The 25006-nt window shown below is 53.4% G+C and overlaps 2 protein-coding genes across 2 annotated transcripts; both read left to right on the plus strand.

Moving 5' to 3' along the window:
• Positions 1 to 8262: 8262 nt before the first annotated feature.
• Positions 8263 to 15643, plus strand: LOC122494735 (leukocyte immunoglobulin-like receptor subfamily B member 4). The gene is made up of 10 exons (XM_043600131.1): positions 8263 to 8548; positions 8708 to 8743; positions 8925 to 9209; positions 9360 to 9662; positions 9970 to 10020; positions 11398 to 11517; positions 13656 to 13698; positions 13790 to 13827; positions 14033 to 14085; positions 14970 to 15643. The coding sequence occupies exons 1-10, from the start codon at positions 8515 to 8517 to the stop codon at positions 15165 to 15167; spliced, it is 1161 nt and encodes a 386-aa protein (XP_043456066.1). The 5' UTR covers positions 8263 to 8514; the 3' UTR covers positions 15168 to 15643.
• Positions 15644 to 18853: 3210 nt separating this feature from the next.
• On the plus strand, positions 18854 to 24713 carry LOC122495221 (leukocyte immunoglobulin-like receptor subfamily A member 5). The gene is made up of 7 exons (XM_043600975.1): positions 18854 to 18887; positions 19044 to 19079; positions 19262 to 19546; positions 19693 to 19995; positions 20612 to 20662; positions 24267 to 24317; positions 24464 to 24713. The coding sequence occupies exons 1-7, from the start codon at positions 18854 to 18856 to the stop codon at positions 24598 to 24600; spliced, it is 897 nt and encodes a 298-aa protein (XP_043456910.1). The 3' UTR covers positions 24601 to 24713.
• Positions 24714 to 25006: the final 293 nt, after the last annotated feature.

Raw genomic sequence — 25006 nt, forward strand, 5'->3', positions numbered from 1 at the left:
TCGGTTACAACTGGGATGTTTGAGCAGGAAACTCCTCCTGTCCGGCCTCCCTCCTCCAGCGCCCGCAGCCCCGTCAGCGCCCCCTAACTAGAGAGCCTAACCCAGCCAGCTGGGGGGCAGGGGTGAGTGAGTGCAGAGCACAGCCCAGAGTCACAGGACCCGGAGACAGGACGTCCTACCTGCACAGTGTGCCGCCTGCCTCCTTCCTCTCTGGGCACTCCCCCCCCCCCCCGCAACATGACGTCATCAGGAGAATTTCTAGAGCCCCTTTTGCCTGTGGGAAATGTGTAGTCTGAGAAGAGTCAGCCTGTTAGGACCAGAAGGGGAGCCAGAAACCCCTTTCTGTGTTGCGCCCCCTCTGTCTGTGTCTATCCACGTAACTATGCATCTTTGCACCTGTGTCTGTGTCTCACCGTGTGTGTATGTATGTGAATACCTGTCATCTCTTCTCATGTCCGATGTACCTACTTGGGGAGCTACTCACCCCCCTATGGGTACGTTCATCATTTACCCGTCGTCCTATCGTCTGTGTGTCTCTGCCGTATCATCATCCCGAACCCACCGTGTCCATATTTGCACCCATATCCACGCGTCTACGTATGTTCTATCCACCCACTTACCATCCATCATCTCCTTATCTCTACCTTCCCATCATCTCTGTCTCTGTCCGTCACGGGTTAATACCGGGTGGGCCTCCTCCTGACAGGCGTTCAGCCTGGTGATGTGATATCTCACTAGAAACGGCTTCCAGAAGTCAAGGCCTCTCTGTGATCCGAAAGAGGAAGGTAGGGCTTACCCCCCCCCCACCCCGTCCCCGCTTCCTTTCCGTGAGACCACAGACACCAGGCCCTCACAGCCCTTCCTGCTCGCGTCCTGACCCGCAGGCCCCTGTCCAGCCGCCCCAGGACTAGGACAGCGCACAGATGTCCCACAGCCCCATCCACTTCCCTGGATGCGGTAAAGTGAGTGGGGAGGGCAGGGGCAGGGGGGTGGAGACGCCAGCGGGGGCCAGGCCTCACCTCACTTGGCCCTCAGGGAGGACGGTCTCTGCAGGCCCTGCTGCTCTGTCCCCTGGGCCTGAGCCAGCAGCGTGGGGCCCGGGGCCTCTGACAGATGTGCTAGGGGTTGGGACAGCGGGGGGCGAGGGGGGCCAGACACAGGCAAGGCGAGGGGGGCGTCTGGTCGGGAGTCCCAGAGACTTGTCTGCAGCCAGAGACAGGGGAGGCAGCTAAGTTGGGGGAGGGGGGGGTCCTGCTGACTTGGGGAGGTGTGAAGGTCACACGGCTACATGCTTGTCGGCAGCACGCTGACCCCCGGGGAGGGAACCGGTGGCTACTGTGTCCCTCACCAGGCTTCTCTTGCAGCGCTCCGCCTCGCCAGGCGATCCACGCGCAGGAGGGCGAGTCCCGTCCACACGCTCTCTGGGGCAGCCCTGGACGGGAGTCCTGCTCCTTCCGGGAGGGACCCAGGCCCCGAGGTGCAGAGGCCACAGCTGTCCTCAGCTGCATGAGGACAGCCCCTGGCTGCAGATCCCCGAGGACGCCTCAGGTCCAGCCCAGCCCGCCAGGCTGAGATTCTCGCCCACAACAACTGTCGCCAGCTCCCTCTTCCCCTTTCTCTGAGGGCCATCAGCCCCGGGTCAGAGAACACATGGGGTCCTTGAGTCCCCCTGAGCCCGCCCCACGTCCATCCCTCAGAGTCCTGTGGGTCCCACCGGCACCTCCCGCTGGGCTCCACCCCCGCCAGGATCTGCTATCCTCATAGCCCTCCATCCCCACTGTCCCCACTGTCCCCGCCTCTCCCAAGTCAGCCAGGCTCTGTCCCAGCTTTGCCTCCGGGGCTGATGCACATAACGGGTGCCTCTCCTCCTGCCCCACTGCTTCCTCAGTCCCCCGCGGTTCTCAGACAGGGTCCCGTGTCACCCCACACCTGCCCCCCCTTTTTCTATTCCTCCCCCTCACCCCCAGTTCAGCGGCTCCAAGCGCTCCGCTCAGGCCGTTAAGCGATACTCGCGCTTCTCCCTTTGGTGATCTCAGCATCTGGGGGCTTCGATTTGACATTTCAGTGGAGGGCTCCAGGGTGTAACTTCCCGCCTCCCCCATCCTGCGGCCCCGCATTCCCAGCTGCCCTCTGGGAACGGGCCCCCCGGCTCTCACTGACACCTGTCACCCGCCTTACTCAGGGAGGCCCCCAAGTGCACCCGCCATGGGTCTCCACACGTCCCTGTTCTTCTCTTCCCCGGGCGCTCTGTGCCTTTCTCCGTCTGCCGGCTGCTCCTGGGCCCTGTTGTGCGGGATCAGGAGTCCAGGGAAGGACATGGAAACCAAAACCCCGCTGAGGTAGCCCCCCCCCCCCCCCCCCCCCCCCCCGCAAGCTCACTGGGATGGCTTGTATATATTTAGAACATTGTTTAGGGAAAGTAACAGGTGCCGGGCGGAGGTGGAGAAACTGGAACCCTAATTAATGCAGGGGCGCGGCGAGCGTAAATCGGGTGGCAGTTCCCCGGAAAGTGAGCCCAGAATCGCTCAATGAGCTGGCCGTCCCAGCGCCCCGCGCGCGGGAAGAAGGACCCGGCGACGCCAGCGCGGTGCGCGCAGGCCGAAGCAACGGAAGCTGGGCCTTGGAGGGTGTGCGCCCTGGCGTCCACGCCGGCGCTATCCACACTCGCCAGTACAGCCGCAGGCTCCTGAGGTGTGGACGAGGGAAGCCAATAATTAGCATCAGCTCTGGCGCTGAGTGAGGACCCTCGTGGCAGGTGTGGGCTCCACAGACGGAGGAAGGAGCCACGTGCCCAGGAGGGTGGGCGCCTCCAGCAGCTGGAAAAGGCAGCGAAACGGGTTGAGTCTCCAGGAAGGAGGGGGCGGGGGGGGGGCTCAGATCCACGTCAGAGTTCTGACCCCCCAGGATTTAACGATCCCAATGAACCTGCTGCCGGAAGTGTCCCCCTCTGCGCTCCTGTGTTCCAGCAGAGGAGGAGTCTCAGACGCCTGGTCTCCCAAGCTTCTGGAAACGGATTCCGGTGCCAACCTCTCCTGACCAGCGTTCCGACCTCAGTCCCTGACTCTCATCCCACACCTCTGACCACCAGTGCCCGGAGCCCAGCCTGGCCGCCTTCTGGAGGCCTGGGCCCCATCTCTGCGGCTCTGCAGGGGCCGGGGGCTTGTGCGCAGCGCTGGTCCCAGTGTGGCCGGGATACAGGATGAAGGACGACCTTCCCCGGCGTGGCCGCATCTCTGCAGGAGGCAGGGCTCGGCGCGGTGGTTCTCCGGTGTCCTTTCTCTCAGCACAGAGGGATGGAGGGGCCACGCTCAGACTTCTCTTCAGCAGTTGTGCGCCCCCCCACCCGTGTCCGTCTCCCGGAGCACTGTCCTCAGCACGAAGGACAGGAAGGCTGCCTGCCAGGGCCCCCGCCTCCTGCCCGGAGTACGGAGCGTCCCCGTTGCACTTTTTGGCACTCGGCTTGCCAGACTCGGCCGTGGAAGGCGCTTCTGAGCCCGGCGCCGTGCTTCCCGAGGGGACCCGGCGCATCATCAGCTCTGTCTTGCTCTCCGGATTCAGTGGAGTCCCAGACTCATCTCGTGTCCCTCCTGCCCTGGACCAGGAACCCACCTTTTCTGCAAGAGTTCTTTTACCGGGGAACCGTATTTACAGAACAAGATGTGCAGGTTATGTGAACTCAGGCTACTGGGCTTTTTTGTTACTTAGGGAGCCAGTTAACACTCAGGGAGGATGGGTAGTGTGCTTTCACGGGGGTATTCCCAGCCTCGATGTGCTGTCCTGTCCTGTCCTCTCCTCTCTCCTCCCATCCCCTCCCATCCTTCTTCTAGGAAGCCTCATGTCTAGCATGGAGCCCAGTGCAGGGCTTGAACTCACAACCTTGAGATCAAGACCTGAGCGGAGATCAAGAGTCGGATGCTTAACCGACGGAGCCATTCAGGGGCCTCAGTGGACTTTTTAGGTTACACTTGTATTTCTCCCACTTCAAATCCCTGCTCCTGATAAATTAACGTAATTACATTTTCGCTTCGCCCTGTGGCTTTGTTGTTGATCGGGTGTAAGCGTATCTTTACCTTGACGTGTTCATATTCGTGTCAGAGTGTGCTCTCCCCGTCTTGTATGATTTAACTGTGTTTTGGAACGTGCAGGACGTTCGTAGGTTTCAAAAGCGAAAACTCCCCGAATTGGGACATTCGAGATGACCCTCCTCACCCCCTCCCCTTTGCCCCACGCCCCCACATAGTGCAGGTGGCTATTTTTGTTACTTCCGGGTTCTCAGATGGAACGCATGATCCGTGGAAAGGGAAGTCCACAGACACATCCTGCTACTTACCTCCTTTCTTGGATGGAAGTCAGCCCGTTCCAGCTATAGCTTTGTTACCCCACTTTCCACTCTTCCAGCTTCCTGTGAAATAAACCGCCACGAACTCAGTGTTGACAACAGTGTTCGTTTATGCCCGGGCGGTTCTGTGCGGAGAAGCCTGACACGGTCCCACCGGGCCACGTGAAGGTGTCAGCAGGGCTGTGTCCCTTCCAGAGGCTGCAGGTGCTCAACAGAACACTGGTGAACAACACGTGACCCAAGAAAACATTTGTAACAGGAGCAAAAAACATCCCTAAACGAAAATGGAAACACAACAGGGCAAGACCTATGGGCTGTTGCAAGAGCACTTCTGAGAGGGAAGTTTATAGTCATGGATGCATATATTAAGAAATTGGAAAGATGTCAAATAAACAACCCAACCTCAAACCTAGAAGGACAAAAAATAAATAAATAAATGAATCCCAAAGTTAGCAGAAGGAAGGAAATAGAGATGGGAGTAGAAATAAGTGTAATAGGGAAAGAAAAAAAGAAAGAAAAAAGAAAAGATCAAGGAAACTGAGTTCGTTACTTGAAAAGAGAAACCAAATTGACAAACTTTTAGTTAGACCACCTAAAGGGGGAAAAAAAGAGAGAAAATTCAATTTATCGCAATGAGAGGCAAGACAAACACACCGATCGGGACCGACACTCTTGACCAGAGTGCGGTCTCGAACAGCCAGGGTACAGAGTTTTTAGGGCCGACCACATCGTCTTATTATCACCTGGGAACAGAACAAAGGGATAGTTCCCAGGCGGAAACAGTTCAAACAGGCCCTTGCCCCAATCCGATCAAACACTAATCACATCCTTGATTGATAGGCTAAGGCTGTTATCTCTTAACCTATAGTGTTAAAACTAAGCTGTTGTTTCTCAAGGCTACAGGTTAGCCCTACACTACAATTTAACCCTTACAGAATCTATCATCGAAAACCGTTCCTTCTCGGTTATTTCTTTACATAAGTTTTCTGCCCACTTCTCTCCCTCTCTCTTCCTTTTCTGTAGCCTTAATTATTCCATTCTGCCACAGAGGGTCTCCAGTGCATTAAAAACATTTTTTTAATGTTTATTTATTTTTGACAGAGAGAGAGAGAGAGAGAGACAGAGCATGAGCGGGGGAGGGGCAGAGAGAGAGCGAGACACAGAATCCAAAGCAGGCTCCAGGCTCTGAGCCGTCAGCCCAGAGCCCGACGCAGGGCTTGAACCCACAAATCTCGAGATTGTGACCTGGGCTGAAGTCGGACGCTCAACCGACTGAGCCACCCAGGCGCCCCGCATTTTTTTTTTTTTAATTTCATTAACTGAATTCCTCTAGTCTAGAATTTGTGTTTGGTTCTTTTGTACGACTGCTATCTCTTTGTTAAATTTCTCTTTTTGTTCACCTATCGCTCTCTTTATTTCTTTGTCTTTCTGTGTGTTCCCATAGCCCGATGAGTTTCCTCAGTGCGGCTGTTTTGAAACCGTCGTCAGCTGTGTTGCAAAAGTCCGAGTGTGAGCTCGGTTACTGGGAGGCTGTCCTTATCTTTTGGTGGTGATGCGTGTCCTTGACTCCCACGGTCCTCGGAGTTTTGCGTGGCCGTTTTAGCATCTGAGGTGGTGCTCACCTCCGTAAATCTTTAGTTGTTTTCTTCAGGCAGGAGATAGTTTTCATCCGTCCTTCCTTCTTACGAAATTCGTGAGCTTGTATTTCCTTTCTGGTTCTTGCAACCCACCAGGCTGGCTGCTGGAACAGCTCTTTTGCTTTGCTACATATTTGTGGCTTCTCTCTTGCCCACAGACCCCGGTTTGTTTTCTGAGTCTGCACAAAATATCTGGCCGCGGTGTGCAGGGAGGTGTGGGTTTTCGCACGTGGGGAGTGGAGAGCGCCCTTGGGCTGCAGCTGGCTGGCATTGAGTGGGCCCCCGCTCACCACTCTCCCTTTCCACGTCGGCTGGTTCAGACCCTGACCGTGCCACCTGGAGAGGGACGACGTTGGCAAAGTTCTTACCCCCTCAAACACATCTCCATTTTCTTCATTTACAACGAAGGGTCTGGTGCATGTCATTTAAAAATACATGCATCCTCCTGTTCATGCTCTGTCTCTCTCTGTCTCAAAAATAAATACACGTTAAAAAAAAAATTAGGGGCGCCTGGGTGGCTCAGTTGGTTGAGCCTCTGCTTTGGCTCAGGTCATGATCTCACGATCTGTGAGTTCAAGCCCCGCGTTGGGCTCTGTGCTGACAGCTCAGAGCCTGGAGCCTGCTTCAGATTCTGTCTCTCCCTCTCTCTCTCTCTGACCCTCCCCTCTTCATGCTCTCTCTCTGTATCAAAAATAAATAAACATAAAAAAAATTTTTTTTAAATTAAAAAAAAAAAGGGGAGGGGGTCCTGGGTGGCTCGGTCGGTTAAGCGTCCGACTTCGGCTTAGGTCATGATCTCATGGTCCGTGAGTTCGAGCCCTGCGTCGGGCTCTGTGCTGACAGCTCAGAGGCTGGAGCCTGCTTCCAATTCTGTGTCTCCCTCTCTCTCTGCCCCTCCCCTGTTCATGCTCTGTCTCTCTCTGTCTCAAAAATAAATAAACGTTAAAAAAATTTAAAAATATATGCATCCTAACACTCAGTGGGGTGTTGTCTCCTGGTCTCTGTAAATGTTCAGTTGTCTCTCTTCAGCTGTTGCTAGGTTGCCCTCTGACACCTTTCCTTCCGACACAACACATAGGACATTGGCCCTACTCGTTCTATTCCCTAAGTATCTTGAATTTCCCTTTGTGGTCTCTGTATGCTGCATTCTGGAACATTTCTTCAATATTGTATTCCAGTTTTATAAATGGCTCTTCAGCTCTGCCTCGTCCCTAATGGAATGGATTTTTTTTTTAATTTTTTTTTTAACGTTTTTATTTATTTTTGGGACAGAGAGAGAGCATGAACGGGGTAGGGGCACAGAGAGAGGGAGACACAGAATCGGAAACAGGCTCCAGGCTCCGAGCCATCAGCCCAGAGCCTGACGCGGGGCTCGAACTCACGGACCACGAGATCGTGACCTGGCTGAAGTCGGACGCTCAACCGACTGCGCCACCCAGGCCCCCTGGAATGGATTTTTTGAATGTATTGATTTTATTGGATTTTCATCTCTGAAACTTCTTAATCGTTTCACGACTTGCCTATATTTCTGTAACATGAGCCATATTCTTGCATCAAAAATTAAATATCTCCTTTAATTTTTTGAAAATATTTTTAATGTTCATTTATTTTTGAGAGAGAGAGACACAGAGTGCTAATGGGGGAGGGTCGGAGAGAGGGGGAGGCACGGAATCCGAAGCAGGCTCCAGGCTCTGAGCTGTCAGCACAGAGCCCAACGCAGGGCTCGAAGTCACAAACTGTGAGCTCATGACCTGAGCTGAAGTCGGACGCTTAACTGACTGAGCCACCCAGACACCCCGGGTAATAGATGAATATTTAGATAAAGGTTACCACGTCCTCCGACATCAGAGCTCTAACCCAAATAAATAAACATCTTCATGCAGGGCCCCAGAAGGGGAAGGAGGACTCTGCCCCAGACACAAGGGGCACTGAGAGACAGGAGGGACTCATGGGCGTGTTCCCAGGAAGTGGAGGTGGATGTTGACATAGGAAAATAGAGAAGTCCATGAAGGCTGTGACAGAAAGAAAGCCCACACTCTGGGACCAGGAGAGGGTTTACGTTTCCTTCTCTATTTCGCTATATTTCTCCTCTGTGTGCATCACCACGGTGACCTTGACCTGAGCCATGCAGAAATGTCACAGCTGTGTTTGCACTGACATGAGGCTGCAGAGGAGCCGGAACCCACACCCCCTGCAGCATCTCTGGGGCCTGCGGACCCCGTGGGAGGTGAGGACCCCCGGGGATGTGCTGAGAATGAAGGAGAACTCGTAGGGGAGGCTCTGGGAGGGAAGGACGTGCCCTGGTCTCCTCACCTGGATGGGACATCTCAGGAAGCCTTGGGTCCACTTGCTGCACCATCATGGACACCAGAGTTGGGCCCCTGGAAACAGGCTGTTCCCCTTCCTGTGGGGCTGCTGACGTGACAACCCCATCACCAGGCAGACCAGCCCCCAAGTGGCCACACCCTGTGCTTCTGTCTGTCCTCCAAGCACCAAGGTCCCTCCCTCTGCACAGCCGGGGCCAGAGGCAGAGACGCCATGACCCCCACCCTCACGGCCCTGCTCCTCCTCGGTGAGATCTCAGGAGGGGAGGGGATGCCCTAGTCTGGGAGGGACCCGCGTCACAACCAGGCCCTGGGCAGTCAAAGACCTCAGGCACAGGAGGGTCATCGGGAGGAGGGGTATTGCTCAGGACTCGGGGCCATCCTCTCACAGGGACTCTCTCTTCCAGGTCTGAGTGTGGAACCCAGGACCCGAGCGCAGGCAGGTGAGTGTGTCCCCATGTGTTCCATCCCACCTCCTCACAGAGGACAGGGGTCACCCACCAGTCAGCTGGGAATGGAGAACAGCAGTTCTGGGCGGATGGAGAGGGACGTCTGTGGGTTTGGGGTTGAGCTGGGAACTGGGGGTGGGGAAGGTCTTGTGACCGAGCCTCTGTTTCCTTCCAGGGACCCTCCCCAAACCCTCCATCTGGGCTGAGCCAGGCTCTGTGGTCCCCCGAGGTAGTGCTGTGACCATTTGGTGTCAGGGAATCCTGGAGGCCCAAGTGTTCTTTCTGGATAAAGAGGAACACTCAGGGTTCTGGGATGTTCATTTCCCAAAGAAGCCTGGGAACACGGCCAAGTTCTCCATCACACACATGACAGATAGACCTGCAGGACGGTATCACTGTTCCTATCGGAGCCCCGCTGGCTTGTCAGAGCGCAGTGACCCCCTGGAGCTGGTGGTGACAGGTGCGAGCCCCCTCAGGGTCCCCGCCCCAGGCTCTGCCCTCAGGGAGGGGGTCTGCTCCCAGAGCGTCTCCCTCTCACAGTCCAGCCCTGGGGGTATTGTGGGGAGTGGAATCTGAGCCCCATTTAACATACCCCCTCCTCCTCTCCTAGGATTCCATGGCAAACCCCGTCTCTCAGCCCTGCCCAGCCCCATCGTGACCTCAGGAGGGAAGGTGACCCTCCAGTGTGCCTCATGGGAGAAATTTGACAGGTTTGTCCTGTGGAAGGAAGGAGAACCCAGGCCCTCGTCGACCCTCGACTCCCAGCGACCCACTAGTGGGGAGTTCCAGGCCCTGTTTCCTGTGGGCCCCGTGACCCCCAACGTCAGGTGGACCTTCAGATGCTATGGCTATTTCAGCAAAACCCCCCAGATGTGGTCCTACCCCAGTAAGCCCCTGGAGCTCCTGGTCTCAGGTGAGAACCTGTCCCATATGTGTTCCTGTGGTCTCCTCTAGGCTCTGTGTGGGACACCCCCGATCTAGGCTGAGAATGAGGGGTTGCAAGGGAGGGTCATCCAGAGGGACAGCCACCCCTCAGAGGAATGGAGGGCCACGGGGTCCTCCCACCCCTGCCCCTTCCTACAAGCCCATCACTAGAAGCTCCAGGTGGATGCAGGAGGGTCTTTCGGGGCTCCAGGGCAGATCCACCAGAAGAGTTTGAGCCTAGAGGGGGTCTGTCTGGGAAGCTCCAGCCCCCTACCCTCCTCTTGTCTCTTTCCCAGGAACTTCTGGGGGCCCCAGCCCCCCACCCACAGGACCTGGCTCCACAGAGAGTGAGTCACTGGGGCCTCTTTGCTCAGAAGGAGTACAGACAATCTCAGGGAGTCTGAGAGCCTCTCAGAGGATCTACCTCCCCCTGAGATGCTCAGAAACCATCTTGCGTCCAAGGGGGCTGGGAGTCCAGTAAAGATGCCGGGGAGACCACCAGGCTCCAAGCCGACAGAGGAGGGCTGGGGTGGCCGTGGCAGAGGGAGAGGGTGGGGGCCCAGCGGGGGGAGCAGGAGCCAGGCTGAAGTGAGGAGCTCGGATAGCCTCACCACCTCACCTCCCTGGGTTTATGATGTACATGGTAGGGCCCTTTGAGGGGAGAGTTCTCAGTGCTCCCTGAGACGGTGATTTGGGGCAGGTCCCTTTCCATCAGGGCCTCCGTTTCTCTATTTGTGATAGGGGAGAGTCCTGGCTCAGATTTCATGGTCATGTCCTCTCTGACCCCGTAGGGGCGCTGCCCTAGGTCTGTAGGATTGGAAGGTGCACAGTGTGGGTTGCAGGGTGCACAGAAGAGCAGAGCAGTGATGCTGGTGACGTCCCCAGTACTCTTCTGCCAGCCCTGTGGTGCTCAGCCTGGCCTTACCCAGGCAGCCCTGATGGAAAGAAATCAGCATCAAACAGAAACAAACAAGGGCTTGGCGGTCAGGCTCTAGGGGATGTAAATCCCAGATGAGCCACTTCCAGACTGTGGGTCCGCGGACAAGTCCTTTCCCTGTCTGAGTCCCCACTTCACTCCTTACTAAATGCATCTCCTACCGTCTCCCTCACGGGTTTGCTGAGAGGTTTAGGTGGGATCTTGGAAATAATATTCCTCTGTGTGGAACAGACCCACGGGGTGTGCAGGAACTGGCATGCTGAAAAGCCCAGACCGGCCCCACTTGTGAGTGTGAGGTCTGCAGCGGGGAGGACAGGTCTTGGCTGGACCTGGGAAGGCACGGAGTCCGTCCCATGCAGGCCCGGTTCTGAGCACCCCAAAGCCTCTGACAATAGGAGGTGTGTTCACCTCTGGCTACAAGAGAGGGCAGGACACATGGGGACGATGGAACAGGCCATCCCAGTCAAGGTAGGAGCCCAGAGCCTGAAGCAGGTGTCCATTAGGGTGGGCAGTGTGAGGAGGGCACAGGGAGCCCACAGTCCTGGGTTCAAATCCCAGCTCTGTCACCCGCTTCCTGGCTGGGGGATCTGAGGCACCTGACTGATCGCTCTGAGCCTTGGTCTCCTCGTCTGTGAAATGGGTGAAGGCGGGGTGGCCTTCCCCTGGTGCATGATTATAATGGGGATTAGCGGTAAATGAATGCACAGACCCCAGCACGGGTCCACACACAGTAGGTGCTCAGTTAACTGACATCATTGGTTCATTCATGACATCACTTGTGTCCAAGGTCTTGAAAAGTACCCGAAAATTGCGATCGGGGCCTCTGTGACCTTAATCTTGCTGCTTGCCCTCCTCGTCCTCCTCCTCCTTCTCCGATTCCGGCACCAGAAAAAATGCTGCAAGACAGGTAAGCGGATGGCGATGTCTGGTCTCGCTGAGAAGGGAGATCTTACCCTAAAGACATGAAGTGGCTTTTCTTAGAGCACCAGCCAACATAGGGCACCAAAACAGAAAGACGTGTTCAGTTTGGAAAAGCCTCCAAAATGAACAATAACAACAAAAAAAAATGTCTAGGAATCTCTTCCCATCACAACCTCCTTGGGACAGAGATGGGGATTCCCAGGAAGCGCAGTTATGAGAGCAGGTGCCCCACATGGGGGTACCTGCACCCAACACCCAAGGAACCACGCCGGTGATGAGGAGGGGGGGCTCTGGGAGGGATGCAGTCTCCCTGCGGCCAAGAGCAGGGGGGAGGGGTCACAGCGGTGAGGAGTGGGAGCAGGATGCGGAAGTAGTTGGGAGATGAGTTGCTTTGAGCAAATATGTAAGTATGTCGGGGATAAAGGGAGCCCAGTTGCTCAAGATCTGCAGGGATTTATAAATGTGCAAAGGCAGGCGGCTAGAAAAAACTCTGAGCCGTCGTACCGCAATTGGAAGTGTCAGTGGGACCTCATTAAGAGATATACTTACACATCGACGGACACAAAACAGCTGTATGGGTGTGTTGGTTGTCGGGTGCGCGCACACACACACACACACGCACACGTATGTCCCAGCTATGTCCACCAATAAAACCTAGACACTGACAGCAAACAACCATCCAGGTTCTGGCTTTTATATACGGTCTTATAGTAAAAGGAATGGGGGGGGAGGGGCTCCTGGGTGGCTCAGTTTAGCATCTGACTCTTTTTTTTTTTTAACGTTTATTTATTTTTGAGACAGAGAGAGACAGAGCATGAACGGGGGAGGGGCAGAGAGAGAGGGAGACACAGAATCGGAAACAGGCTCCAGGCTCTGAGCCATCAGCCCAGAGCCTGACACGGGGCTCGAACTCACGGACCGAGAGATCGTGACCTGGCTGAAGTCGGACGCTTAACTGACTGCGCCACCCAGGCGCCCCTAGCGTCTGACTCTTGATATAGGCTCAGGTCATGATCTCACGGTTCATGGGTTCAACCCTGTCCGCACTAACAGCGTGGAGGCTGCTTGGGATTCTTTCTCTCTCTGCCTCTCTTTCTCTCTCTCAAAATAAACAAATCGACTTTAAAATGTTTCGTAAAAAGAAGGAATTAGGTTTCATCGGAGAAACTCTTTATTCCAGGTTGGGACGGGGGGACTACTGGAGGCTGCCGGGGCATCTCAGTGTGCCAGAAAGTGCAAACATTCGCAAAGAATGATGGAGACAGGGCAGAATGACCCAGGAGCCAGCTGGAAGGAACTCCCTTTGGAAAACTCTAGAATAATCTGAGCATCCAAGTATTGGATTACAATGCACTGAATATAACGGAAATCCACTAGTTTATAGAGTAAATTAGTGAATGCATGGGGGCAGAGGGAACACTTTAATGTTCATTTATTTCTGAGACAGAGAGAGACAGAGCATGAGTGGGGGAGGGGCAGAGAGAGAGGGAGACAGAGAATCTGAAGCAGGCTCCCGGCTCTGAACTGTCAGCACAGAGCCCGACGCGGGGCTCAAACTCACAAACCGTGAGATCATGGCCCAAGCCGAAGTCAGATGCTTAACCGACTGAGCCACCCAGGTGCCCCAAGAACAGACACAGACTTTTATTTTATTTTATTAAAATATGCTTAATGTTTATCCGTTTATTTTGACAGAGTGAGAGCAGGGGAGGGGCAGAGAGAGAGGGAGAGAGAGAATCCCAAGCGGGCTTTGCACTGTCAGTGCAGAGCCCGACACGGGGCTCGAACCCACAAACGATGAGATCATGAACTGAGCCAAAACCAAGAGGCAGCTGCCTAACTGACTGAGCCACCCAGGCGCCCCAGACCTAGACTTTTAAAGATGTTCTTTCAGTTTTAGAAAAAGAAAATGTATTTGAATCATCCATGCACGTTTTGTGTGTCAGAGTGTAGTGTGTTTTGTGTGTTTTGTGTGTTTTGTGTTTGGTTTCGTGTTGGCCCTGAATCCCAGATTGATGGCGGCGGCTGTATAACCTTGTCAGGGCTCAGATCTCTGAGATCCTAATGCAGCCCCGGGGGCCAGGTTGTGGGGCGGGTTAGAAGCGAATTTCTAACTTTGTGCAGGTGCTCTACATCCTGAGGCTGAGACCAGAGCCCTGCAGAAAAGGTAATTTCTCCCCAAAGATGCTCCCCCAACCTCCCACCTCTGACTGTAGCCGCTTCACTGCTGCCTAATGCCCCTGTTTTCCGCCCCTCAGCTCCGACTCCGTGGCTCCTGTCCAGGAGGAGAAGCAGGGTAACTGGCAAGGAGGGAGAAAGGGCTAGGAGGAGGGGTTGGGACAGGTTCTGGGCTTCGCATGAAGACCGCCAAATCTGTGTGATTCCAGGTACATCCCTGCCCCCTGTGGGGCCTCAGTCTCCCTATCTGAGGGTGGGAGGGGCGTGTGGGACTGCAGGGTTTCAGGAATCTCGGCATGAAATAGAATCTTCTCATTCTCCAGATGCTGAGGTGAGAGAGTCCCAACCTGAGGAAGACAGACAGATGGACAGTCGGGTGAGCCCCAGCTCCTGTCCAGGGCCCCCAGCACAGCCTTGTTAATTAGCTAAATCCATGGGCTGCCTCTCCAGCTTCCTATCCTTCAACTCAGCAGCATCTGACCTCACCTTTCCTCTTGAAAGGTGATACACGCAGGCTGCTGGGACACCACTTCTCAGTGGCTTTTTTCTGACATCACGTGGGCCCCTTCTTCTCGGTCTCCTTTTAACTGCTGGTTGTCCATAATGGTAGTGCTGCCGGGGATGGTTGTATAGTTTGTGCACTGCACAATAGTGATTGTGAGGATTGAGACCCTACTTGAGGTCACATGAGTACAAAAGTACCCAAGCCAGGGATTCACATGATCCAATTTATGGTTTGGGGTTTTTTTTCATGTTTATTTATTTTGGAGAGAGAGAGACACAGAGTGTGAGCGGGGGAGGGGCAGAGAGAGAGGGAGACACAGAATCCGAAGCAGGCTCCAGGCTGTAAGCTTGTCAGCACAGAGCCCGATGTGGGGCTTGAACTCACGAACCATGAGATCATGACCTGAGCCGAAGTCCAACGCTCAACCAACTGAGCCACCCAGGCGCCCTCATCCGATTTATGTTTTAAAATTATCTCTGGCATCTAGGTGGACAGGTAAGTGAAGAAGGACATAGTGGACGAGTTCCACCCCCCCTCCCCGGATCCCACAGCAGAACCGTGACAGTGAGTCCCCCAGGGGAGTGACTGTGCCCCAGGGGAACCACTCAGGGGTGGGGGTGGCCACTCTTCCTTCCCCCTTGGGAGGGATTGTTGGACAGACAAGTGGGAGAGAACAGTCAGGTGGGTTCTTGCTGCTCCTGGCACCCCGGCTCCCCCACCTGTCACATACCTGACTCCCACTCCCCGCCCTCCAGGCTGCGGCATCTGAAGACCCCCAGGATGTGACCTATGCCCAGCTGAACAGCCTGAATCTTGAACAGGAGACAAGTGCACCCCCTTCCTCACGGGCAGGGGAGCTGCCCGCAGAGCCCATCATGTATGCCACTCTGGCCAGGAAGGACGCACACCCCACACTCCAGGGAGGGGACTGCAGGAACCCCAGGATGCAGTGAGGCTGCCCCCAACGACACTCAGCTAATAATACCCCCTGCGCCTGGGGACCTCTCATATGGGAGCAGGATATCCTGGAGCTTCAGAAGTCATCTAATTCGCCAGATGAAGAGAAATATCAGCTCCGTATTTTTAGAAAGAAAAGAAAACCCTTCTAAATAACCAGTGGACAAGAGAAGCCAGCCACAGATGAAGATAGGACTTCTTTTTTTTTTTTTTTTACTCCCATGACAATGCAAAAATTCTACATCAAAGCATAGTTTTCCCTAAATGGTAATGTAAATGCCGTATGCCAAGACGAAATGGGGAAAGTCAGTGCCTGAATGCAATTAGTGCCAAGAGAAGAGAGCCTGAAAGTCAACAACGCAGGCAATGTTCTATGGGAGCTCGAGAAAGGACAGCAAATTCATCCCATGGCAGTGGGTGAAAATCAGAAGACCTTACGCTGATCACAAAGAATAAAAAAGAGAACAATCAATTGCGTGAGCTTGGGCTGCTGTAATAAGATACCATAGACGGGGGAGGCGGTGTCGTTAAACAACAGAAATGTATTTCTTCATAATTCTGGAGTGCGGAAGCCCAAGCCCAAGGTGCTGACATGTTTGGTGGTCTGGCGTCCTTCGAGGGTTCTCCGCACGGCTGACGGACGGCTGCTCGTGTGGCCTTTCCTCGGTGGGTGTGTGAGGGAAAGAGAGAGAGCCCTCCTGTTTCTTCTTATAGGGTCACTTACCTTCTTTGGCCGCCCACCCTTATGATCTCACCAACCTTCATTATTCCTTAGAGGCCCCCTCTCCAAACGCAACCACACTGGGAGTTAAGGCTTCTGGAGGGGGGAGGGACATAGATACCCAGACAGTTTCATTCCACCCTGTGTCCCTCCCCCAAGATTCACGTCCTTCTCCCACGCAAAGTACATTCATGCCATCCCTACAGCCCGCCCCTCCCCCAAATTTACACTAATTCCAGCGTCAACAGTCAAATCTAACATCCAGAGTTGCATCTAAATATCTTACAAAATCAGATATGGGGGAGCTTCGGGGTATGGCTCCTTCTAAGGCAGAATTCCTCTGCAGGTGGGAACCCGTGAGCCAGACAAGTGATGTGCCTCCAGAGCACAAAGCCGGGGCAGGGGTAGGAGAGAGAATTCCCACTCCCTGAGGAAGCGATAAGAAAGAAGACAGAGGTGACGGTGTTCGAAATGGAGCAACGCAGCTTCCATAGATCGGCAGGCTCCAGGATGACCCTCTTGGGCTCCAGGCTCTGCCCGCCAGCCCCTCCGTGGCACGGCGCCACCTCCGTGGTGCACGGTGCGTGGTCCTTCTGGGTGAGGACCCCCCCAAGGCTCTGCGCAGGGCCTGCCCTGTGGAAACTGAGGCAGTTTCCAAACTGAAACCAAGGAGCCAGCCTGACCTCTGAATTGCCTTTGGGGGACATTCTTCCCTCTTCTGGAAAACCAGCACACGTTTGTAGACAAGCCCACCGTCCCATCTGGTAGAGTCCGAGAAGGCTTGACGGCTTTCATTCCCGCTGTCCCAGGGGACAGTCCCCGTCCCCTGGCCGCACGTCCGCTCCTACGGTCCCTTAATGTTGGCTCCTCTCTCTCATCTGTCGGACAGTCTTCCCGCTCTTTGTTCTGTGTCCTCTGGCTCAACAGTCCGTGCCTCCATCCACCTGCCCGCTCTGGAGTCTCAGGGGGGCCCCCACCCGCGTTGCTCCGGGCACACGCCAACCCTTTGCTTAGGCGTCTCCTCAGCGAAACATGCGACTGTGTGGGGCGCTTGCCCTGTGCTCCACAAACGTCAAGACACAGCTCAGCCACGTTCTTTGCCGCTTTCAAACAGGGGTCACGTTTTTCCCCACGATCCAGAGCCTCGTTCTTCATTTTGGCCTGAGGTCCTGCCCGAACGGACTTACCCGCCCATACTTCTGTTTGGCATTTCTAAACTCCTCCAGCCTCTTTCCGTTGTCACTCTCAAAGCTTCCGCATCTTTTTTCTTTTTTAAGTTGTATTTATTCATTTTGAGAGAGGGCTCAAGCGTGAGTGGGGGAGGAGCAGAGAGAGAGAGAGAGAGAGGGAGAGAGAGAGAGAATCCCAAGCAGGCTCCACGCTGTCAGCAAAGGGCCCCAACCAGGGCTTGATCCCACAAACAGATCATGAGCAGAGCCGGAAACCAAGAGTTGGGCGCCTAACGGACTGAGCTGCCCGGGTGCCCCCCGCTGCTTCCGCATTTTGGATATTTGTTCCCACAGCACCGCACTTCTTGGTACTGAAATCTGCATTCGTCTGTTCCGGCTTCTGTTAACAAAGATCGCAGACTGGGTGGTTTAAGGTACGGAAGTTTCAGGGAAGATGCCGGCACGGCTGCTGTCTGGTTTGGGATGTCGGCTGGGGTTGCAGGGAGCCCCTTCTTCCTGCGTGCTCGCCTGGCCTTTGCTCGCTGTGAGCACATAGAGAGAGACGGAGAGAGCGCTCTCTGGGCCTCTTCTTTTTTCTTTTTTAATGTTTATTTTTAAGAGAGAGAGCAAGGGAGGGGCAGAGACAGAGGGAGACACAGAAGCAGGCTCCAGGCTCCGAGCTGTCAGCCCAGAGCCCGGCGCGGGGCTCGAACCCATGAACCGTGAGATCATGACCTGAGCCGAAGTCGGACGCTTAACCCACCGAGCCACCCGGATGCCCCACCTTTGAGCTTTTAAATCAGTTACACTGCCGGTTAAAACGATCCCACAAAACTCACTCTGGGCCCAGCAAATTTTACTGTGAGCGCCTCCGAACAATTATGGATGACAAACACCATTGGTATAGACATTTTTATAGCAAATGCATTCCCGTACATTTCGTAACAAGAATATCACCCTTTGCTCTCCCACGTACGCTTAGATGTAAAATAACGTAAAAAAAATGGGGGGAAATATCTAATTACATTACTGCTCCGTTCACATGCATAATGGGGAGGAGACAAATATTTCAATAAAGAATTCTCCCCGACAAATTGGGGACTTAATCTAAGCATTGTCCCCTAAATCTTATAGGCAGGCCCCCAGAATGGGGAGGAGGGCTCTGCCCCAGAGGCAAGGGGCACTGAGGAAGCAGGAGGGACTCACAGGCGTGTTTCCATGCTTGGGGCATGGACGCTGTCACAGGGAAATAGAGAAGTCCATGAATGCTGACAAACAAAGAAAACCCAAATCTGGGGCCAAGAGTGAAATCTTACTTCCTTCTCTATTTCGCTATATTTCTCCTCTGTGTGCATCACCACGTGACCTTGACCTGAGCCATGCAGAAATGTCACAGCTGTGTTTGCACTGACATGAGGCTGCAGAGGAGCCGGAACCCACACCCCCTGCAGCATCTCTGGGGCCTGGGGACCCCGTGGGAGGTGAGGACCCCCGGGGATGTGCTGAGAATGAAGGAGAACCCGTAAGGGAGGCTCTGGGAGGGAAGGACGTGCCCTGGTCTCCTCACCTGGATGGGACATCTCAGGAAGCCTTGGGTCCACTTGCTGCACCATCATGGACACCAGAGTTGGGCCCCTGGAAACAGGCTGTTCCCCTTCCTGTGGGGCTGCTGACGTGACAACCCCATCACCAGGCAGACCAGCCCCCAAGTGGCCACACCCTGTGCTTCTGTCTGTCCTCCAAGCACCAAGGTCCCTCCCTCTGCACAGCCGGGGCCAGAGGCAGAGACGCCATGACCCCCACCCTCACGGCCCTGCTCCTCCTCGGTGAGATCTCAGGAGGGGAGGGGATGCCCTAGTCTGGGAGGGACCCGCGTCACAGCCAGGCCCTGGGTTTCAGAGACCCCAGGCACAGGAGGCTTATGGGGAGGAGGGGTTCTGCTCAGGATTTGGGGCAACCCTCTCACAGGAACTCTCTTCCAGGTCTGAGTGTGGGCCCCAGGACCCGAGCGCAGGCAGGTGAGTGTGTCCCCAGGTGTCCCATCCCACCTCCTCACTGGGGACGGGGGTCACCCACCAGGCAGCTGGGAATGGAGGACAGCAGTTCTGGGCAGATGGAGAGGGGACGTCTGGGGGTTTGGGGCTGAGCTAAGAACTGAAGGTGGGGAAGGTCTTGTGATACAGCCTCTGTTTCCTTCCAGGGACCCTCCCCACACCCTCCATCTGGGCTGAGCCAGGCTCTGTGGTCCCCTGGGGTAGCGCTGTGAACATTTGGTGTCAGGGGACCCTGGAGGCCGTGGAGTTCTATCTGGATAAAGATGGACACTCAGTGCCCTGGGACAGACAACCCACAGTGGAGCCCAGGGACAAGGCCAAGTTCTCCATCATATACATGACAGAGCAGTATGCAGGCCAATATCACTGTTCCTATCGGAGCCCCGCTGGCTTGTCAGAGCGCAGTGACCCCCTGGAGCTGGTGGTGACAGGTGCGAGCCCCCTCAGGGTCCCCGCCGCAGGCTCTGCCCTCAGGGAGGGGGTCTTCTCTCAGAGTGTCTCCCTCTCACAGCCCAGCCCTGGTGATACTGTGGGGGGATCTGTGTCCTATTTAACGTGTCCCTTCCTCCTCTCCTAGGATTCCATGGCAAACCCCGTCTCTCAGCCCTGCCCAGCCCCATGGTGACCTCAGGAGGGAAGGTGACCCTCCAGTGCACCTCATGGATGGGATTCCATAGGTTCGTCCTGATGAAGGAAGGAGAACCCAGAACCACCTGGACCCTGGACTCCCAGCGACCCGCCAGTGGGCAGTTCCAGGCCCTGTTTCCTGTGGGCCCCATAACTCCCAACGTCAGGTGGACCTTCAGATGCTATGGCTATTTCAGAAACACCCCCCACATGTGGTCACTCTCCAGTGATCCCCTGGAGCTCCTGGTCTCAGGTGAGGGAGTCCGGCCCTATGCCCTCTGTGTCCTGATGATCTATTCAGGGCTCTGTCCTCAAGAGTTACCTGGGCTGGGATGGGAGCCGGTGGGGGGGAGGGGCGCTCCAAAGAGGGCCACTCAAAGGGCGATCTGCCCCTCAGTAGGTCAACGGAAACCCTCTCACACCTGCCCACCCTTTGTCCTTCTCCTGGGTCTAAAGATGCCAGGTGAGCAGCGGGAGGGTCATGGGGAGGCCACAGGGCAGGTGTAGAAGAAGTCTGAGTGAGATGGGGACTCCTGGATTAGCCCCAATCCCCCCCCCCACCCCCCCCCACCCGCCCACAGGATCCAACTCAAGATTGTTGTGCTACTGGGCTGTTTGTGCTCCTTCTGAGCACAGATCACCCAAGATCAGTTCTGAGAGCCCCTCAGAGGATCTAACACCCTCTCAGATACTCAGAAACAATCCTGTGTCTCAGGGGAACTGAGATTCCAGTAGAGATGCCTGGGTGACTACATATGTCCAGGGGCTCTGAGGCTGGGTCATGGGGCACATGAGGGAGAAGACTGAGCAGAGACGGGATCTCTAAGGGAAGCCTCAGTCCCCTACTCAACTACTGCCTCTTTCCTCAGGAACCTCTGGAGGCCCCAGCCCCCCACCCACAGATCCCAGCTCAACAGCTGGTGAGTCACAGTGGCATCTGTCTAAGGGCTTTCCTTCCTGTGTTTCAGAGATGTCAGAGCGACCACCAGGTCCAGGGTCTCTGAGGCGGGGGGGAGGAGGGCTGGGGTGGTCATGGCAGAGGGAGAGGGTGATGGCCCAGCTAGGGGAGCAGCACCACCTCACCTCCCTGTCCTTTGATTATGAGGTATGGGGTGGAGGGGGTCTCAGTGCTCCCTGAGATGGTGATTCGCAGCAGGACCCGGGTCCTAGGTGAGGAGTCCCTCCCTGTTGCTGTCCTCTCTGGGCAGAAAAGGCCAGCTCAGGATGCTGTCTACAGGAAATTCTGAGACAGGATGCAATAAGACTATCACAAGGGGCAGTTCCACAGAGGAGGGTCCACCCAGGAGAGCTGGGATAGGCGGGACCTCTCACCAGGGGAATCGCCACCCCTGCAGTCTCAGACAGGGCTGAGGAGAGAGAGGCATGGACTTAGATCCCTCGACCCTGAGAGGAAATTAGGTCAGACTGAGGTTGCAAGGCAGAGGTCCCACCCACTTACCTCCTGGTGTCTCTGGCTCAGAAGCAGGGTGTTGGCTGCTAGCCAGGGGCAGGGGCAGGGTAGCTGCTCAACTGGAAGGCAGGTAGGACAGACGAGGATGCCCTGTGGGGCTGAGTCTTCGTGGGCTCAGCTCTCCCGAGAGGTGGAGCTTCTAAGATAGGTGCTCCCTGTCTGAAGAGGGGGGGCTGCCAGCAGTGATCCCATTTCTGGCCTCCCACTGTCCTGCCTCTCCCCAGAACTCAGACGTGGGAAGGTTCAGAAAGGTGTGGGAGATGCAGGTCCATGTGATTTTGTGCATCTGGCCTGGGTCTCAGCAGGGCAAGAGGAAGTCCCAGTACGATGGAGAACAGAAATCCCCATCGATTTAGCATCTCAGTTCCTCCTCATCTCACACAAAACCGTGGGATTTTCTCCTAAAAGCCACCCAGCCCTTGTCACCACAATCCTTAGGCCTCCAGCCAGGTGTGGAGAATGTGTGGGATACAGGATGGAGAGGGGGTGGGATGGCAGCGCTTGGTGTGCAGGCCTGACTTGGAGCACAGTGAGGATGCTGGGCTGGTGGAGGTGGGGATCTGGGACGGTCATAGAGGGCAGACCACCCACACCTGAGCCCTCTCATATCATGACTGGAGCTGCCCAGGCCAAGGTGGAAATTGCTGTGGGTGCAGGTGGAGCCCCCACGAGACAATCCCCTAAAGAGAAGTATCCCCACCTGTGGGCACCACTCTGCTGCCCTTATGAAGTTTTCTTTTATACAAATGCTTAGAAATGAGGTTTATAAATGATGCAGACACATTCTAACGTTTTATTCATTATTTTGTCTACACTCAAAGCTTAAAAGTAGTTCAACTACTTTATTCATTTATAAGTATGATTTTTTTCTTTATACTTTCTAGATAATAGTTAAGTATATACAAAACGATACTGGTTTGGTTAAATTAGTTTTATATTCTATGATTCTATTAACTCAGTACAGATTCTCCACTTTTCAGTTGCTTTACAATTGATCTGCTTTGATTTACTGATAATAATTTTATCAAACTTAAAAAAAAGAAACTTACCTCTTCATTTCCAGATTGTGCACCAAGTTTACTTACAGCAAATACCTTATAATAATGATGACAATGTAAGACGTTAATACAAAACTCAGTGTTGCTTTAAGAAAATATCTTCATTGATAGCCCTAATTATTTTAAGGCAAACCTAAAAAAACTATATATTTATACATATAGTGATACTAACCTGTCCATTTCAGTCTATTTTTCTGTTACATTCAGGTTTCATTAGAAAAAAAAATCTTTTCTTTTTTCCTCATGTTTATTTATTTTTGAGAAAGAGAAACACAGAGCACGAGTGGGGGAGGGGCAGAGAGAGGGAGACGCAGAATCCAAAGCAGGCTCCAGGCTCCTAGCTGTCAGCACAGAGCCTGACCCAGAGCTCAAACCTGTGAACCATGAGATCATGACCTGAGCCAAGGTGGGAAGCTTAGCCAACCGAGCCACCCAGGTGCTTCAGAAAAAAATTCTTTACTCAGTATAAATTAAGAATTATTTCTGGGCTTGTACAACTCCAGGCTTATTCTTTTAAATTTATAGCCCCAGTGAGATACATTTGAAAGACTTCTTGGTACCAAAGATTTGCATACTAGCTCACTGAATGATGTGTATTCTTCATTCATACTCTGTGAATTCTATAAGCTTATGTAGAATTTTCACATGGAGATTTATAATTAGACTGATCTATAATTTTTTTATCTTGTTGCATTTTTTTTGTTTTTTTTTATCTTGTTGCATATTATGTGAAATGGATTGAAATAGGTTTGCAGGATTACCTAATTTTGTGCTCACCAGTTTTATAACAAAACTGATTTTCTCTGCTCTTTATGGCTTTGAGACCAGAAGTGTGACATCCTTGGTTCTGGACATTTATATGGAGAGGAGACAGATGGTCTTTGAAGATAAAAATCAAATGACTAGTGTCCTACCTTGAAATCTTACATTCGTTTTCAGAGTTAGGATTGACAAACAGAGTTAGAGACAGTGAGGAGGAGGAGAAGGAAGAAGAAGAGGAGGAGGACAGTGGTGATGATGATGGTGGTAATATTGATGATGGTGGTGGTGATGATGATAATGGGGATGATGATGATAACGGTGGTGATGAAGATGCCACCGATAATGATGGTGGTGGTGATGGTGGTGATGATGATGATGGTGATGGTGGCGATGATGATGATGATGATGATGATGCACCATCCCTCATCTATCCTGCCACACCTGGCCCATCTTCCATGCACCAGCCCCCCCCCCCCCCGACCCTGACTCCCTATTCTCCTCTGGGATCCTCCTACAACAACAAACATGGCTTCATTTACTTCTGAAGAGCGTGCTTAGATCTTTCTGGGGACCTGCTATTTACACACATCTTCTCTGGGTCTTCACATTGCTCCTCTCAGCCTCTTTCTCCTATTCAGGAATCAACTTAAATGTCCTCTCCAAGTGCAACCCTCACCCTGACATTGTTCAGACATGTCTCCTTCCTACCTAGGGCATTTCAAGTAATTAACACAACCTATGTTGTATGCATTGAATTCTCTCTCTCTCTCTCTCTCTCTCTCTCTATATATATATATATATATATATATGTACACATTATATTTGTGACCAACCCCTGTTTCATGGACACTAGGTCCTGAATTGTTGAAAATACAAGTTATCCTATCCACAAGAGGTAGCTTAGGTGCTCAGAATAAACACAGAGAATACAAGAGCCCAAGTACTTCTGTATTGAGAGATGATTTATCTCACTAAATTCTGAGCTAGGGGGACACAGGAAGACTCTGCTCCAAACCAACTCAGAAGCAAAGTCTAAATTCAAAAAAGACAGGGAGACTGAAATAATCCATTTAGAACAGAGAGGATCCTTATATAACAGAAAAAGTATCAATTAATGACTGCATAAGAAGTTATAGCATGAGAACAAGGGGAGGTACGAGAACACGCAGCCTGGGGGACAAGTTTAAGTCTCATCAGAAATTCATCTTTCTCCACTTTTTTTTTGGCTCTCAGGAGCAGTCGACACCATCAGCCCATCACAAAACAAGTCAGACCACAACACTGGTGAGTAGGAGAAAGTCTCAGTTATGGAAGTGGCATGGAGCATGAAGTCCTGTCAAGGGGAGGTGGGCACCCTGGGTGGACATACAGGATCTGGGCTGATTTGGGTCTCCCCTGACCTCAGTGACCACTTTGTCCTCAATTCCTAGCATCCCACCCCAAAGATTACACAGTAGAGAATCTCATCCGCATGGTCATGGCTGGCTTGATCCTGGTTGTCCTCGGGATTCTGCTATTTCAGGATCACTGCAGTCAGAGAGGAATCCAAGATGCATCCAGGAGGTAAACTCAAGAGAGAACAATGCAACGATCAGAATGACAGAGTCTGGGAAGCACATCTTATGTGCCCAGGAATTTCTGGAAGAGTATGTGAGCCATGTGCTGTGGGAACTGTCAACATTCCCTGTTGCCCAGACCAGTCCTCATCCTCTGTGACATCATCTCCAACCTCCAAAGACTTATTCCACATACCACACGACATAGTGGTCAAGTATATATCTTTTGTCATTATTTATTTGACACCCATAACATTCCCAGGACTAGTAACGATCAGAGAACAGGATCCATGTGAATTTAGCACATACTTTAGTATTCATGCTTGGAGCATTGTGTGAAATCTAGTTAACTTTTGTATAGATTCCTGGCAGGATGGATGGATTCAGGATCGATTAAAAATGGAAAGACAGACAGAA

Source organism: Prionailurus bengalensis, chromosome E2, assembly GCF_016509475.1.
Source record: "Prionailurus bengalensis isolate Pbe53 chromosome E2, Fcat_Pben_1.1_paternal_pri, whole genome shotgun sequence".
Lineage (NCBI taxonomy): Eukaryota > Metazoa > Chordata > Mammalia > Carnivora > Felidae > Prionailurus > Prionailurus bengalensis.